Consider the following 14,051-nt stretch of genomic DNA (forward strand, 5'->3'; position numbering starts at 1 on the left):
TGCGTTCTTGCCTTCCTTTCCCAGAGGGCCCCATCCATGCCAGCCTTACAGTCAGTGCTAGGTATTGGTGCAGCTTGCTCTGCCTTTCCTGGAACAGCTCAACTCAGTGTGATCACACTGATGGAGGCCTTTGTCACCAAGAAGTTACTCAGGAGTTAGGGCTCGCCACCTCCCCTCTTGAGCATTCTCTTCCCACCTCCAGATGCAGCATCTCCTGTCTGCCCCCTGAGCAGTCCCGGGTTGCCAGTTCATGGTTTGTTCCTACCCAGTTTTCTCTGTTGCAGAACTCGGGTCCTCAAGTGGAAGTTTGCTGTTTTGCCCTTTGCTCTCCCACTGGCTGTGGGCTTTGGTCTTCCCAAGATTTCCCAAGGCTGGCCACACCCTGGCTTCTGGGGTTTTCTCCCGGGGAGCCTGCAGTTAGTCTTGCTTCACTTTGTGTTTTCCTGGGAGCATAGTTGAGTGGGCCTAGCCTGACACATCTACTTTCCTGTCCCAGATAAGCCGCTGGCCAACATGAAGATCCTGACTCTTGGTAAACTCTCCCAGAACAAAGACGAAGCAAAAGCCATGATTGAGAAACTCGGGGGCAAGTTGACGGGCTCGGCCAACAAGGCCTCCCTGTGTATCAGCACTAAAAGTGAGTTTAACGGGCTCATGTCTCTTGCAAGTGTAAGAAGGGTGTGTGTGTGTGGCACAGCTGGGGTTCAGCCTGTCATTGCTTGAATGTAAACTGGTATTGTACTGTGCAGTCCTTGTGTGTGCTCACAGTGGCTCAGCATTCCCAGCCGCGGGCCATAGTAAGTGTCACTGTGCGGTGTCCATGGGATGTCCCCAGTTCGGTGTCAGAACAAAAGGTATGAAAATAGAGAGGAACTGGCTCCTTTGTAGTTAGGGTGAAGGTTACTGCTTCAGTCTGGTGATGAGGCCCATATTTTTAGGCTGGACTGGTGAATGTTGTGGGTCTGGGCCTAAGAGTCAATTTCTGTTGAGTACCTCTGACACCACGCTGGGGTTGGGAGAAGATGGCTTCCTTGGTATTCCATACCCGAGGGACAGCCAGTGCCATTGGAACATGACTGTCGGATGGAGAGGATGGAGGAAGTGTTGATCATGAGGACATTAGTATTCTGGGGCTGCAGTAACTGCAAGTCCGGCTTTTTTGCTTATGGTTTGTTTGGCTTTTTCCCTCCTTTCTGGATTTAAACAGAGGAGGTGGAAAAGATGAGTAAGAAGATGGAGGAAGTGAAAGCAGCCAACGTTCAAGTTGTGTGTGAGGACTTCCTCCAGGATGTGTCTGCCTCCACTAAGACCTTCCAAGAGCTGCTCTCAGCCCATAGCTTGTCCTCGTGGGGGGCTGAGGTGAAGGTAGAACCTGTTGAAGTGCCCGTCCCCAAGGGCAAGTCAGCTGCACCCTCCAAGAAGAGCAAGGGCCCTGTCAAGGAGGAAGGTGAGACCCCGCTGCCCTGCCTGTGACCTTGCTTCTGTGTGCTGCTCTGGAGAGCTGTGTCCTCCGTGCTGGGTTGAGTGGGCACAAATAGCACCCATGCTGCATGCCTCTGGAAGCTGCTCTACCTTTGTTACCTTAGTTTGGCTCTTTATGTTCCTCTGTCCCTTCCTGAGATGTCAACAAGTCTGAGAAGAGGATGAAGTTAACTCTGAAGGGAGGAGCAGCTGTTGACCCTGACTCTGGTGAGTGATGAGGGGCCACCCATGCCCCTCAGTGGTGGTTCAGAGAGGAGCCAGAGGGGAGCAGGCAGCCTTTGATTGCCAGCCAGTCCTGGAATCATGGGTGCCGGTGGGAGAACCTCTAAACGTGGTGTAACACACAATTGACTGGGGACTCCTAGGCCCACAGACCCCTCTCCTGCACCCTAACCCTTCAAGGGAAAAAACTACAGGAGCTTTGCTTCTGGGGCAGGTCTGGAACACTCTGCCCACGTCCTGGAGAAAGGCGGGAAGGTGTTCAGTGCCACACTTGGCCTGGTGGACATTGTGAAAGGGACCAACTCCTATTACAAGCTGCAACTTCTGGAGGATGACAAGGAGAGCAGGTGAGCTGGGAACAGATTCCCTCCAGGCTTAGAATGTGCTGCCCACCTTGAAAAGTCAGGCTGCCACAGGGCCTGGAGCAGAACTCCCCGTTACAAATAGCAGCACTGACAATCAGTTGTTGTGTTGCTGTGCTTGGCTCAACCATCACAGGCTGTGGTTTCACATCTACCGCTGGGTTATTCTCTTAGGCATTAAAAACAAAGAAGATTCATGATTTATTGTTGTGCATGTATTAAAATTAAAGTTTATTTTGTTTGTTTTTTGAATCAGTTTCTCTTTGTAGCCCTGGCTATCCTGGGACTTGCTTTTTAAACCAAACTGGCCTCAAATTCTTGAGATCCACCTGCCTCTGCCTCCCAAGTGCTGGGATTAAAGGTGTGCACCACCACCACCAGGCTTTAAATTTATTCTTTAGTGCCATTCCATACTTGGTGGTTACTAGAATGAAGGTGATTGTTTTGGAGTATATAGGCTCTCTCAGTTGTAGTGTGCTTACCTAGTGTGTTCAAGGCCCTGGTTCCACCTGTAGCACCAGTCAACGAGAGAGAGCAAGAGCGCACACTTGTAAAAGCATCCCTTGGGTGGGCAGTGGTGGTGCACAAAGCATATGGTTCTCTGGATTCGAGGACAGCCTGGTCTTCAGAACAAGTTCCAGGATAGCCAGGGCTACACAGAGAGGAGAGGAGGGAAGACTGTCCCTTACTGAAGATGAAACAGAACAAAAGCTCATCCTCTGTCTGCCTCTTTCGTATCCTCTCACAGGTACTGGATCTTCCGATCCTGGGGCCGAGTGGGCACGGTTATCGGCAGTAACAAACTTGAACAGATGCCATCTAAAGAGGATGCTATTGAAAACTTCATGAAATTATAAGAAGAGAAGACTGGAAATGCCTGGCACTCAAAAACCTTCACAAAGTATCCCCAAAAGTTCTACCCTCTGGAGATCGACTACGGCCAGGTAATCAGGGTAGAGCTTTTCCAGCATCTGTTCCTTACTCCGCAGTGTGGCTCGGGTGGTGGTGGTGAACAGTGACACATTTAGATAAGAGTTAATGCTAGCAGTGTGACAAATCTCCCCAAAACAGAACATAAGCCAGTGTTACCCAAGAACATTAGGAAAAAGCTGTTAATACCATCTCTGTAATGCAGAATCCTCAACTAACAAATCAAGCAGTATGTGAGTCTGTATACACCAAGTTCAAGTGCAATATAAACCCCGAATTGGAGGTGGTTGACATTTCAATACTGCCTGTGAATGAGGGCAGAAGTCACAGGATCATCTCCATAGCTAAAAGAAAATTATTTTTAGACCTATGCCATAAAACATCAAATGAAACTTAGATAGGAACAGGGTGGGAGGGAGCTCCAGCTGGATTTGAGCTCACACCCTCCCACTTAGCCTTCTGGGTGCTGGGATTACAGGTATGTGCAGTTACAAGTGTTGCTGCACCCACAGCAGTGATTCTGAGACATGAAGTAAGAGATTTCTGCATTTGCTCTGGGCCTCTTCACTGTAATGCTTACCTTCTGGAAGGTTGTACATGTTGGTTTTGTAAAATCGCTGAGATTTATAAATGGGTGCAAATTTTAATTCCATGCCTTTGGGATCCAGCATGCCTCAAAGGAGAAATTCTCTTGTAGAGTGTTGTGAGCTCTGCGTTAAAAATAGAATTTAAAGGTGGCTGGAGAGATGGCTTAGTGGTTAAGAGCACTGGCTGCTCTTCCAGAGGACCCAGCTTCAATTCCCAGCATCCACATGACAGCTCACAGCTGTCTGTAACTCCAATTCTACGTGACCTGATACCCTCACACAGATATGCATAAAAGCAACACACCAGTGCACATAAAATAAAAGTAAATTATTATAGAATTCAGAGGGCAGTGTGGTGTCACCTTTAATTCCGGAGAACAGAGGCAGGCATATCTCTATTAGCTGGAGGTCACTCTGGTCTTCATGCTAACATGCTCCAGGGCAGCCATGCTTACGTAGTGAGACTCTGGTTTTGTTTTTTTTGTTTGTTTGGTTGGTTGGTTGGTTTTGTTTTTTTTTTTAAAGACTTTATTGTGTACACAGTGTTCAGCCTCCTTGTATGCCTACAGGTCAGAAGAGGGCACAAGATCTCATTACAGATGGTTGTGAGCCACCACGTGGTTGCTGGGAATTGAACTCAGGACCTCCAGAAGATCAGCCAGTGCTCTTAATCTCTGAGGCATCTCTCCAGCCCTTGTTTTTGTTTTTTAAGTAGAATTTAGCTCTTACATAATGCGTAGGCTGAAGCCTTGAGACCTTGGACTTGGAGGTGAACTGGCTTGGTCTGACTTAGTACCCTCCACTGAATTAAATATCTTTAGTATTTCTTTCAGAAAATTTTTGAGAAAGGCACGGACACTAAAACTACCCAGGATCAACCACAGTGAAGTCGTGGCGTGTGTCTGCATCTGGCTAGTTTCACCTTTGGTGTCATTTTCCTGCCACGATATTTGAACCCTGCCTTACGTACTGTGTGGTACGTGCCCATCTCTACCCTTGTGACCCAGGACCACCACACACTTTCTCCAAAGACAACGCTTTGCATAGGAGCTCAGTGTAAGACAGATAGGTAGTTAGGTGTTTTAAAAGCGGAAACCATGACACTAACCTTAGTAATTTAACCCAGCCTTGTGCAAAATGGCCTCACTATAACGTAGTTGGTAGCAGCAGAACTGTTGAGCATTTCCACTTTGTACTATGGCACCTGGGGTGGTGCTTGCATAGCACTTGGCTTGATTTAGAGTGGTGTATTTAAAAACCTCAGTGGTCGATCCCTTGGCCAGCAGCTTCCATAGGAAACTAACGCCTGCCCAAAGATACTGTTTCCTTTTGGAATGTTGGGTTGTGTTTGGGGTATGTATTTGTTTTTAGGTTGGTTTGATTAGATATTTGTTGAGGTCATGAGGCTTTGAGGGGTTTTTTTGTTTGTTTGTTTAATTTTAGTTTTTGACAGGGTCCTGCTGACCTGAAATTCACTATGTAGAGCAGGCTAGCCTTAAACTCAGAGATCCTGCCTCTAGTGCTAGGATTAAAGATGTATACCACCTCACACAGTTAAAGCATCATTTCTTCAGATTGCTTGGAACTCCATCTTGGGGTGAGCCAGAAATCACAGATGCTCAAAACAAAGCAGCCCCTCCCCCTGGTCAGACATTTAGATTCTTTGCAGGGACCTGCTGTGGTGATACAGGTAGGCATATGGATGCTTGTGTGCCTTCAGAGGTGGAGTCACTATGTCATAAATAATGTGCTCGTAGACAGTTTGCCCGCCAGTGCCTCTAAAGCTCCGTGTGCACAGTAGGTCCACTGGGAAATGACAGCAGCACCAGGAAAACCCAGGTCCACCGCCCGCCTTGTCGGGCTTAGGTGTGAAAACTAGAGGAGGCATTCACAACAAGTTGATGTTAGCTTAGCCCAGTTCTCCAGGAGGCAGGAGTGAAGTCTCAAGTGCTACTCGTTCATTAGCAATAGCGACTCGGAGAAGGTCAAAGAGGGATGACAGTTGCTGAGAGGTGCTGCATCTCTGTCAGGCTGGCTGGCAGAACGAGATGGCGCGTGGGGATAGGTACTGTAGGGAAGGGGATAGAGACGGGTCCTGCAGCTTGCCCTGGGTGAGCAGGTACTAACAGGTCCCTGCCTGCTGGTCTGAACTTCATTTTCATAGCTAGCCCTTCTAAGGTGGCCATGGGCGGGCATGGGCAGCTTCTTCTGCAGGCACCAACGTACCCAGAGAGAGACAGGCATTGTCAGAACAGCTGAAGGGGAGGGCGCGGCTTGGGAATGCATAAAAATTATTTTGTCTGTGCAGAAACCCTCCTGGCCACTGTGGTCCGGAGAGTTTTAGTGAACATTTGGCCTTTTTTGCTGGCTGTAGCCTATCCTGCATCTTAGTTACCTGTAGCTAAGCCCTGATGACACCACCCTTTGTCTTCTTTGGGTTCTCTGCTGACCTGAAGGATGAAGAGGCGGTAAAGAAGCTAACGATAAAGCCTGGCACTAAGTCGAAGCTCCCAAAGCCAGTGCAGGAGCTCGTCGGGATGATCTTCGACGTGGAGAGTATGAAGAAAGCCCTGGTGGAGTACGAGGTAGGTGCTGAGCCTGGCGAGTTCTCGTGTTCTCTCAGCCCTGCTTGCCAGGCATCACGTGCTGTGGAGCATCCAGTGTACAATACAGGGCTGGCCCTGGGCCCTGACCCCTCTGCCTTCCCTGTTTTGTTTCTGTGTGTGTGAGGGTGCATAGGTCTGGTTCTTTGGGACCCAAACATACCAGCCAGCTGATGCCAGTTTGGAAGTCCAAGACTTTGGTTCACTTGTCGGAAAAAGAAAACTGGGCTGGAGAGCGATTGCTTGGTAGATAAGAGCACTCTCGCTGTTCTTCCAGAGGACCTGAGTTCAGTTTCTAGTATTTGCATGACAACTCACAAGCATCTGCAACTTTCCTCCTTCACAGGCACTAGGTACCCAAGTGGTATGCAGGCATGTTGACAAAACAGTCATAGATAGAAAATCATTTTTAAAAATTTTAAACTACAAAGAAAATGGGACCACCACCACCATCTTGACCCGTGCTCCAGTCAATCAGTCAAACTCCCGTCAGCTCTTTCTTAAACATTGGAATTAGGTGTAGCCATGGTCGAGTGCTTGCCTCACATTCATGAGGCACAAAAAGAGAAAGGAAAGTTTGGAGGCAAGACAGTGGCGGATGAAACAGCGCTGCTTCTGATTGGGCCTGCATGGCAGGAGCTTTCACCTCGCTCCAGTCTCCCCAGCCATGAGCCCAGAAGCTGCAGGCTGCTCTGCAAATCCAGCGGCTCTGGTGGGTGTGCCCGTGCCAGAGTCTCAGGCCGAAGGGTGTAGGTTCCTGCAGCACACAGGTGTCACACCTCAGGCACTGAGTGAACAGCACAGGCCAGTTCACTCACAGGAGGGGGTAGGTGTCCTTGAAACAGTCTGGTTTGTGAGTGGGGAACTGTCATCACTAGAACATAATGACCTCCTCTGCCTTCTCAGCTCCAGACCCAGATTAACAGGAGAGCCTAACGTGGTGTGCTCAGTCGTAGTGTTGTTGGGAGCAAATGTGTAGCCTTAAGGGTGGCTGATTTGACAGGAAGTATTGATCAGGTGTGTGTTCTTGAAAAAATAATTCACCACTTGGACAATTGAGGCTCTTATTCCTGAACTCTAGTGTCCTGGGCTGTGCAGCCTGCAGTGGGAGGCTTTATCCCTCACCTTGGTCCTGTGGGACTGGTAGGAATTCTCTTGCCTCTTCCTTCAGAGGTGCTGAGCTGTACGCATTGGGTTGCTGGTACATGGAATACAGGGTCAGGGGAAAGGGTTGTGATTTCTGTGCAGGTGGGTCACTGATCCCTGAGGGAACTGTGTCCTGTCAGCACTGCACAGAATGCCTAGCCTTTGTGTCCCCTGTCTCCTCAGATTGACCTTCAGAAGATGCCATTGGGGAAGCTGAGCAGAAGGCAGATCCAGGCCGCCTACTCCATCCTCGGTGAGGTCCAGCAGGTAAGCAAGCACCGCAGGGTTTCCAGCCAGGCCAGCATCTCTCCTGGTGATAAATAGTAGCCACATCCACTGTGGGGTAACAGTGACAGTATTGAACCAGGTTTGTGTGGATTTTTGGATAATTTTTTTTCAGCTCAGTAAATATTGTCACTGTCCAAAGATTGTTAACAAAATATACAAATAGTAACGCTTTTAATTAGTGGATATGTAATAAGCTCCTTAAAAATTTGGTGGAGACCTTCCTTGTCCCTACTTGCACCGACATTGTTTGGGTTCCCGGCTCAAGCTCTTTTTGGCTCGTGCTCTCCAACATTATGAACAGTTTCCTTATCTTTGAGATAAGGTCTCTGTGTAACCCTCGCTGGCCTGGAACTCGGATCCACCGGCCTTTGAGTGCTGAGATTAAAGGTGTGTGCCACCATACCATGCCCAGGTGAATAGTTTTCAAACATAAAAGCCAAAGGAATTTTACACCAGTAGCCATGAGCCCACCACATAGAGTTTGCAACAGCACTTTGTGTATAAACTATGTGTTACAGGACCACAGTCCTGCCCCGCTCAGCTGCACCGCGCTAATGAGAAGGGCGCTAATGACCACTTCCCTGCCTGTGCATACAGCAGCTGTGTCCGTCCTGTGTCCGTCTGTCCCCTTCCCTTCCAGGCAGTGTCCCAGGGCAGCAGTGACTCCCAGATCCTGGATCTCTCTAATCGCTTCTACACCCTGATCCCCCATGACTTCGGAATGAAGAAGCCTCCACTCCTGAACAATGCAGACAGTGTGCAGGTAGTAGGCCCCTACGCTGGGGCCAGGGCTGGTCTTACTCCTTGGGCTGCCCTCCTTACTGTATCCTCAGAACAGCATCTACTGTTTCTTTCCTTTCTTTGACCAATTAAGTCTAGGAAATTGTGACTAGCGAAGACCGTTTTCTCTGTCCCCATGTAAAGGCCCCCCATGAGTCCCTGGCGGAGGTCAGTTTGTGGCATCTATTTCCCTACCCATCATTCGTGTGTAAGGTTTCTGACATTTGCCACTCACTTCCCCATGCATCAGAGCCTCACTAGCATGTCAGAGATTGCCTGTGAGTGTCAGCTGCTGAGTGGGAGGTGATGGCAGCCTTTGACCAACAAAGAGGTCCCCACACACACTGTAGGGTGTCATCTACATACTGACTTCTGTCTCCTTCCCTATGGACTTAGTTCCCAGGTCTTAATTTTGTTCCCAGGCCAAGGTGGAGATGTTGGACAACCTCCTGGACATCGAGGTGGCCTATAGTCTTCTCAGGGGTGGGTCTGATGACAGCAGTAAGGACCCCATTGATGTCAACTACGAGAAGCTCAAAACTGACATTAAGGTGAGAGGCCTGCCCCTTCCCAAGTATTCGGTAGTTCACCCAAGAGCAGTGGTCCCCAACCTATGTGTGCAGCCAGGCCTTGAGCCTGCCCTCTCACATATCCCGATGGTGGTGGTCCTTGGAGCCCCCTGCAAGAGTCTTCTGAGCTAGTGTCTCAGACTGGATTGTGAGGGTACTGCCAAAAGTTCCTTTTCTTCTATTTCGGGTACAAGCAGTCAACTGAACTTGGGTGTGTTGAAGGCTTAGGCATATGGGAATTGCCCTGCCTGGGCTGTGTGTCTCTGCCCCCAGCCTGGCATGCCTCTGATTCTTTTTACCTGTGACAGGATTACAGTATGCAAGAGTGTTTCCAAATTCTTGGCCTATCAAAGAATAGAAAGGCTCATGGTTTGCAAAAATAGTGTAGGTTGGGTGATCGGCTGTTCTGATTGACAGGCTTGATTATGTTTGCCATTCACCCCCATGCATGTCCTTCTCATAGTGCATCGTCTGATTTTAATCTTGGGATGCCCAGTGATAGAGGATTTGTCCTAGTTAGAGTTACTTAACTATTGCTGTGGTGAAACACCGTGACCGAAGCAACTTGGGAAAGAAAAAAAGGGTTTACTTGGCTTACACTTCCAGGTCAGAGTTCATCATCAGGGGAAGTCAGGGCAGGAACCTGGAGGCAGGAGCTGATGCAGAGCCCATGGAGGGGTGTTGCTTACTGGCTTGCTCCTCATGGCCTACTCAGCCTGCTTTCTTACAGAACCCAGACTACCAACCCAGGGATGGCCCTACCCAAAATAGAATGGGCCCTTCCACATCAGTCACCAATTAAGGAAATGCTTACAAGCTTGCTTACAGCTCAATCTAATGAAGACATTTTTTAAATGAGGCTCCCTCCAGTGACTAGATGTGTCAAGTTGACATAAAACTAGCTAGCATAAGATTTTCTGCAGAAGTTTATTTCAGACCATGTAGAGTCCCTATGCTTGCCTGCCTCACAAACTACATTCTTAACGGGAGAGCTATAGAAGCTTCTGTTTGCATCTACGGTTATAAAGCTTGTTATTAAGAGGCAGCAAAGAAAACCAGAATTTCTAGGTTTTTCCAAACTTAGAATAAGACTACAAAAAGAACATCCATGCCTTCTGCATAAGCTCAGTATATTTAGTGTGGATTGCAGGGCTGGGGTATAGAGCGCTTGCTGGGCTGTGCAGGGCTCTTTGGTTCCATCCTTAGGACTGGGTTAGAGACATTGAAAATGTATGGCGTCACTTTGTGTTCCATCGGTGAGCTGGGCTTCTGGTTCCACCTCGCTAATGGTGAATCTCGTGTTTCTAGCTTGACTCATACTTAGTGCCTCGAAAGAACTCTTGGGCTCCTCCTAGCAGTCCAAGTGGATGAGGAAGTGGTGTTTGGGCACATGGGACCTGGCCTAGGCCTGCAGGTGTCATTTGTTGGGCAGTATGAACAGCTCCTGGCATCCTCTAGGCTTGTATATCATGGTTCTTCACAGGGCTCTCTGGGGGTCTCCCTGTCCTGATCCCAGATGCCTCTTTTCCAGGTGGTTGACAAAGATTCTGAGGAAGCTGAGGTCATCAGGAAGTACGTGAAGAACACTCATGCAACCACACACAATGCCTATGACCTGGAAGTGATAGATGTAAGAATCTTTCTACCCCTTTCCATCCTGCCAGGTCTCCCCGTCCCCTACTTTCCTGGGTCTGGCTCAGAAAGAGTGGGCTGTGTTGCTTTGCTCTGTTTTGAAACAGGCTGTAGCCTGGCTTTTCTGAACCTTGCTTTTAAACCATACTGGCCTTGAATTTAGAGAGATCTGCCTGCTGGGGTGCTGGGATTAAAGATGTGCACCACCACGCCCAGCCCTACTTATTTTTAAGTAAGCAGAAGTGACTTGTTTGTTGAACTGGAGAATTAGTGGTATTGTAGAGTTGGCTGTGTCCACCTCTTACCCTGAGTCACAGTTTCTGCCTCGCTTTTGCTAACGCACAGATCTTTAAGATAGAGCGTGAGGGAGAGAGCCAGCGCTACAAGCCCTTCAAGCAGCTTCACAATCGGAGGTTGCTGTGGCACGGGTCCAGGACCACCAACTTTGCTGGCATCTTGTCGCAGGGTCTGCGGATAGCCCCACCTGAAGCCCCTGTGGTAAGTTGCTGACCTCGTGTATGGGGAAGTGTGGAAGTATGTGTTCCTGCAGTAATCTCCTGAAAGCTCTGGGTGCTTCGGGAGAGCCTCTAAGCCTGTGCCAGCCCTGTCAGTAGTGACAGTTTCTGGAAGTGTCTAGACAGGATGCTCTGAAGACTGATTGGACTTGTTGACATGCAAAGAACAGGCTTTGGAGCCCAGGCATGCAGCTCCATGAGCTCCCTGATTTCCACCAATAAACAAAACAAGGAATAGATGTCACCTGCCGGGTTATAGAAGGGACCAACTGGACAGGAGTTCTGATGTGGCCATCCCAGCCTCTCATTTACTGTTCCAAAGCCTCTCACTTAACAGAGGGACTAAGGCTAGCCAGTGCTTGGTGGATGTATACATGTGTCTGACCTATTCTAAGTATTGATCAAATCTCATTAAATCTTCACGTTACCCACATGAGACTCCTGTTAGGAGAAAGTGGCATCCTAAGCTGTGAAGTGCCTTCCCACAGCTCCTCTGTGAGCACTGACCTTTGAGCAGTGGCTCATGTGGGTATTCAGTAGACCGCCTTGCTGACTTACTCTTGAAAGGTTTTCAGCTGTCCCTCTTTCAACTCTCCAGACAGGCTACATGTTTGGAAAAGGGATCTATTTTGCCGATATGGTATCCAAAAGTGCGAACTACTGCCACACATCTCAGGGAGACCCAATTGGTTTACTGCTGTTGGGAGAAGTTGCCCTTGGAAACATGTGAGTATCCTGGCTTCATGGCCAGGTAGATAGTGTGAACCAGGAGAGTCTCCTTGGCCAGGCGACAACCATGGAAATCCTCGTAGGCTTGTTTGTAAATACAGTAGTAGTGGGTGGTTCAGGGGACCAAGGGAGGGAGATTGAGAGATGGTATGAAAACCCCCGGGGGAAGGAAGGCAGGAGGCCAGGAACTGGCAGCAGGAGTCCTTTTGCATTGCAGGGAAGCAAGGAGGCCATACTTCAAAGATCCAATTCCTCCAGCTTCATTCACGCAATCTCCTTCCTGATGACAGTGAACTAGGCCATAGGGTAGACTAGACAGGAGACTTCAAGCAGCTGGCCACAGCTCCAAACAGGCCCTTCCTCTGGAGATAACCCCATAGCAGTGGTGGTTGTTGCGGGCTCTGTATTTGAGAATACTCTTGGTTCTGAAGAGTCCAGGAGCTGGAGGGGTAGATTCCACTGTAAGGGAGGACAGAGTTCCGTGGACATTGAGTTTACCTGACAGTAAAGACGCTGACGAATAGTGACTGGAGAGCCCAGTGCCCAGGGGCTAGTCTGAGACTGTCCTCTTTTGAATAGGTACGAACTCAAACATGCATCACATATCAGCAAGTTACCCAAGGGCAAGCACAGTGTCAAAGGTACTGTCTCCAGCCTGGCGTGGCAGATGGGGAGGCCGGGACTTTCCTCCTAAGGCTGGACTCGTGGAGCTGCTGCGTTCATAGAACAAAGCCGTCTCATTCCTTGTGACTGCAGCTAGTGTCATAATGCCGTAGGAGTTCTGTGGGACAGGAGGACCCTCTGGTGTGCCCGGAACGAGTGGGTAGCACGTGATGATCAAGGCCTGTGTGTGTTCATTCCCCAGATACTACTCCATCTGGGCCTTCATGGCTTTATTGGCTTATATTGGTGCCTTGGAACCTTTGTGACTTCCATGTTTGCATCTGAAGGGTGTTTAAGTGAACTCACATCCTGCATAAAGTACGCGTCACGTGCCCAGGACATTTTCACAGTTCCTTGCTCACCCCCATCCTGCCTAGCACTTGATCCTTCTTCCTTACAGGTTTGGGCAAAACCACCCCTGACCCTTCGGCCAGCATCACCCTGGAGGGTGTAGAGGTTCCACTGGGGACAGGGGTCCCATCAGGTGTTAATGACACCTGCCTACTATATAATGAGTATCCTTTCATGGCCTGTGCCGTGTGTTCCAGAACTGTGTGTGTGTATTGGGGATGGTAACAACTTTTCCCTTGGGTGGTCTCCTGTGTGCATTTGAGATTTGACTCCCATTGTACGGGTAAGCCTGTTCTCTGGGCACCCGCCTTCCCCCACCTTGAGGGGATTTCATGTGAGGAAAGCCACGGGACTCCATGGTTGGCTCCTTGACCACTGCCTTTCCAGGTACATTGTCTACGACATTGCTCAGGTGAATCTGAAATACCTGCTGAAACTGAAGTTCAATTTTAAGACGTCCCTGTGGTAAAGTGTGAGGGGTGTGCTGTGCCCAGCACCCAACCCCCCAGGTGCCTCCACACCACAGACACCGAGAAACCTCAGCCATGCCGCTGCCTAAGGGTGGCACCCTCACCAACTCTCCTTAGGGTTTTATAGAGACAGGTTAAAGGGCTCTGGATTCAAGTCCCTTGTCCATGTTGCACTCGGTGGGAGGGTTGTTTGGGGTTTCATCCTCCCAGGCGCATCCCTGTTAGACACAGCTGACAGTAGAGGAAGAGTTGGGGAGGTTTTTGTTTTGTTTGCCTAGACTAGTTCTGAGGAAAACCCAAGCCACGCCACAGTCACAATGTCTGCCTTACTGGTTTCCACATGAAGGAAAGTGTGCTTCCTCCCTTTTCCAAAGCTTTGTCTTTGGGGTTGATTTTGGCAAAATGTTAAGCATTTATTTTAAGGTAAAAATAAAAACTAATTTCATACTATATAGATTTTCTTTTATCTTGGACTTACTGTTCCTTTCTTAGCCTTCTGGACTTTTGTTTTGCTTTGGTTTTCAGTGATAGGGGGTAACCAAAAAAGAAGGGGCTTCCAGGAGCACTTAACTGGGGAAACCTAATCTCTGGGATTCTTGATTAGTCCATGAGCAGTTTTTGTCTTCCAGATTCAACCATCTGTAATCAGTATAGCCACCCAAAGAGCTAATAGTTCTCAATTAAAATACAAATGGCTCTCTACTCCTGTGTTGTGTGGCTCG

General features: G+C 48.9%; 1 protein-coding gene across 1 annotated transcript in view; it reads left to right on the top strand.

Annotated features, from left to right (window-relative positions):
- The window catches only part of Parp1 (poly(ADP-ribose) polymerase 1), a 32,357-nt gene extending 18,576 nt beyond the window's left edge, over positions 1-13,781 (top strand). Inside the window, 15 exon segments of the mRNA XM_050142961.1 lie at positions 497-637; positions 1,208-1,447; positions 1,621-1,689; positions 1,919-2,051; positions 2,815-3,010; positions 6,040-6,168; positions 7,516-7,599; positions 8,261-8,383; positions 8,823-8,951; positions 10,501-10,599; positions 10,947-11,099; positions 11,715-11,842; positions 12,425-12,486; positions 12,909-13,023; positions 13,247-13,781. Coding sequence (XP_049998918.1) covers positions 497-637; positions 1,208-1,447; positions 1,621-1,689; positions 1,919-2,051; positions 2,815-3,010; positions 6,040-6,168; positions 7,516-7,599; positions 8,261-8,383; positions 8,823-8,951; positions 10,501-10,599; positions 10,947-11,099; positions 11,715-11,842; positions 12,425-12,486; positions 12,909-13,023; positions 13,247-13,328 — 1,883 coding nt within the window. The 3' untranslated portion in view covers positions 13,329-13,781.
- The last annotated feature ends 270 nt before the right edge of the window (positions 13,782-14,051 follow it).

Source organism: Alexandromys fortis, unplaced genomic scaffold (genome assembly GCF_014885135.2).
Source record: "Alexandromys fortis isolate MF-2015 unplaced genomic scaffold, M_Fortis_MF-2015_v1.1 scaffold_51, whole genome shotgun sequence".
Classification (NCBI taxonomy): Eukaryota; Metazoa; Chordata; class Mammalia; order Rodentia; family Cricetidae; genus Alexandromys; species Alexandromys fortis.